Source organism: Montipora foliosa, chromosome 10 (genome assembly GCF_036669935.1).
Source record: "Montipora foliosa isolate CH-2021 chromosome 10, ASM3666993v2, whole genome shotgun sequence".
NCBI classification, from domain to species: Eukaryota; Metazoa; Cnidaria; class Anthozoa; order Scleractinia; family Acroporidae; genus Montipora; species Montipora foliosa.
Genome location: NC_090878.1, coordinates 6,820,116 through 6,822,615, shown reverse-complemented (window position 1 = coordinate 6,822,615; position 2,500 = coordinate 6,820,116). Strand labels below are relative to the sequence as shown.

At 39.1% G+C, this 2,500-nt stretch overlaps 1 protein-coding gene across 1 annotated transcript in view; it reads left to right on the top strand.

Moving 5' to 3' along the window:
* LOC137973518 (tetratricopeptide repeat protein 39B-like) overlaps positions 1 to 1,754 on the top strand; it is a 6,903-nt gene extending 5,149 nt beyond the window's left edge. The window contains exon 7 of the mRNA XM_068820350.1: positions 1,686 to 1,754. Coding sequence (XP_068676451.1) covers positions 1,686 to 1,754 — 69 coding nt within the window. The remainder of the gene's footprint in view (positions 1 to 1,685) is intronic.
* The last annotated feature ends 746 nt before the right edge of the window (positions 1,755 to 2,500 follow it).

Sequence of the window (2,500 nt, the reverse complement as noted above, 5' to 3'; positions counted from 1 at the left end):
CGGTGAGTCCGTAAGTCAGTCTGTCAGAGCTATTCCACCAGGCAACAAGCCAGTTAGCCAACCAGTTAGTCACTACATCAGCAACCAATTCAGCCATCCAGCTAACCTGCCAGTCAGCCAGTGAGCCAGTAAACCAGTACGTCAGTCCATCCATCCAGCCATCCACTCAATGAGGCAGCTGGCAAGCCATTCAGTTAGTTGGTCAGTGAATAAGCCAGTCATCCAGTCAATTAACCACCCAGCTAGTCAGTCAGCAAGTCATACTGCCAACCAGGCGGTCATTCAGTCAGTCAGCCACAATTGTAGATAAAAGGGTCAAGACTTTTCCATCTTTCAAACATTTTGGATCAAACTTAAGAAGATGGCCACCAATGCCTTATCCCCTACCCCACTCAACCACTACATTGTTCATGAAGACACTCAAATAAACCAGCTGTACTTCAACATTGTGTTTTATGGGGTCAGCTAGCTAACCATCAGCTAGCCAGTCAGCAAATTAGCCATTCATCCAGTCAGGGAGCCAACAGGTCAGTCACTCAACAAGTTAAACAGCTGAGCTAGTCAATTAGTCAGTCAGCCAGTCTGTGCGTTCATAAGCCAGTACATGTAAGTCAGTTTGTTAGCTGGAACCAGTGAGTGGGAATGCCAGTTTGTTAGTCAGTGAAGCAGTTGGTCAGTTGTTAACCAGCTAGTAGGGCAGCCAAGTAGGGGTTGTCCTAAAAGCCGAAATCCGGAATCCGAATCACAGGTCATTCATAAAAGCTAACCTTAGGCCTAGTAGGCCTAAACAAATGTTTTAGGCCTAAGGTTAGCTTTTATGAATGTTTAGGATAGTTTTTACTCTCTGTATTCATAAAACAATGACCTGTGATTCCGGATTCCGGATTCGGCTTTTAGGACAACCCACCAAGTAGTGGTCAGTGGGCCGCTGATTCAGAGTAGTCAATATGAGATGGCTTGGACTTCAGGATTCAGTAAATAGTAAAGTAGTAATCTGAAGCTATTAAAATAGAATAACATTAATCACATGAGGTTAAATGGAACTGTAACAATCACCAATAGGGCCATGTCACACAAAATAATGTAATTGCATGACACCCAAAATGCCCAAAAAGTAGAATAAAACATTTCAATTTAACTACTAAACACTGTTGAAGCACATGAAATAAATACAGCAAAAGGAAAGAAAAGCATGGATGGACTCAATTTGACAATTTTTTTTTTTAAAACGGATTGCATTTGGGTATAATCTTGAAAAGAATCAGCCTGAGTTTTTCAAGTTCACCTTTCTTTTGTTTTCAACCTTCCATTCTGGCATTTGTGGTATTAACAAGGTTCTTGGCTTTTTAATTTTGTTAAGTTGCATTTGAATTAGTTTTTTTAGTGAATGCTTGAAATGTTGAGCAATTCCGAGTCAGAAATGTTTATTACGCAAAGCAGTTTTTAGTGGCAGTACTGCAACTGAGCTTTTGGAAAACAAATTTGAATTTATATTTGCGGGTTCACAACATGAGCACGCAAGTTCATTAACCCCTTTCTTCCCTTTAAACAATCAAAGCTGCACCCAGCCTTTCAGACGTTGATTTGGGGTTACGTAAGATATTCCTCCCCAAAAAGAACAAAGGAATCGAAGCTCATGTAAAAATTAAGTTGTATTGATGCATGTTCCTAAATATTTCTTTCAGGATGAAAATATCCTCAGTTTTGTTTGGGGAGCTTTCAAAATTCGGAGGAGCTACCATAATTACAAGTAATAATTTAAAAGTTACCCAATATTACATGTATTTTGATAGAACAGTACAGTAAACACCCGCATATAAGAAGCCTAGACTTTTCCAAGTTAGTCTGAAAAGGTTCTTATAAAAATGGTATTTACAGTAATTTTAGGCTATCTAGGCTCTTAAATTGGTTCTTATTTCCACAAAAGATATGTACTCTATGGTAATGGTATAACTGATTTCCTCTGATGAGGATGCTGGCACCTTTGTATTTCATAAGGGCAATTATTTCGTTACAGACACCTGAACTTTCAAGGTCATTTTCTAAAATAAGAACCTCAGTCTGTTTAATTTTTTAGGCTAACCTGGCTCTTAGGGGGGGTCTAAAATGAATTTTTTTTAGTGTTACAGGTTCTTAAATTCTAGGTTTTTATCGTGGGTGTTGACTGTTACAAAACACTTTATGCTTGATTGTGCATTAGTGACTTTTCCCATTATAGGAGATATGAAGTCACAGAAACTTCTTGCAAAGTAGTCTTGTTAGTCATGAGAAAGTGAAGGCAGTGAAATGTATATTAATATTCTTTTGCTGTCATGCACAGAACTTGCCTTGAAATGGTTGTAAGCCAACATTGCTCTTCTCGTCGCGCTGTGGAAATGACAGACTTGGAGGCAGGGATTCACTTTGGCATTGGAGGGATTTAATTTGGTGAGTAACACTTGCATGCCACAAGGTGGGATTCATTCATTATGGGAGGAGCACTTTGAAATTCTTCCTAGCC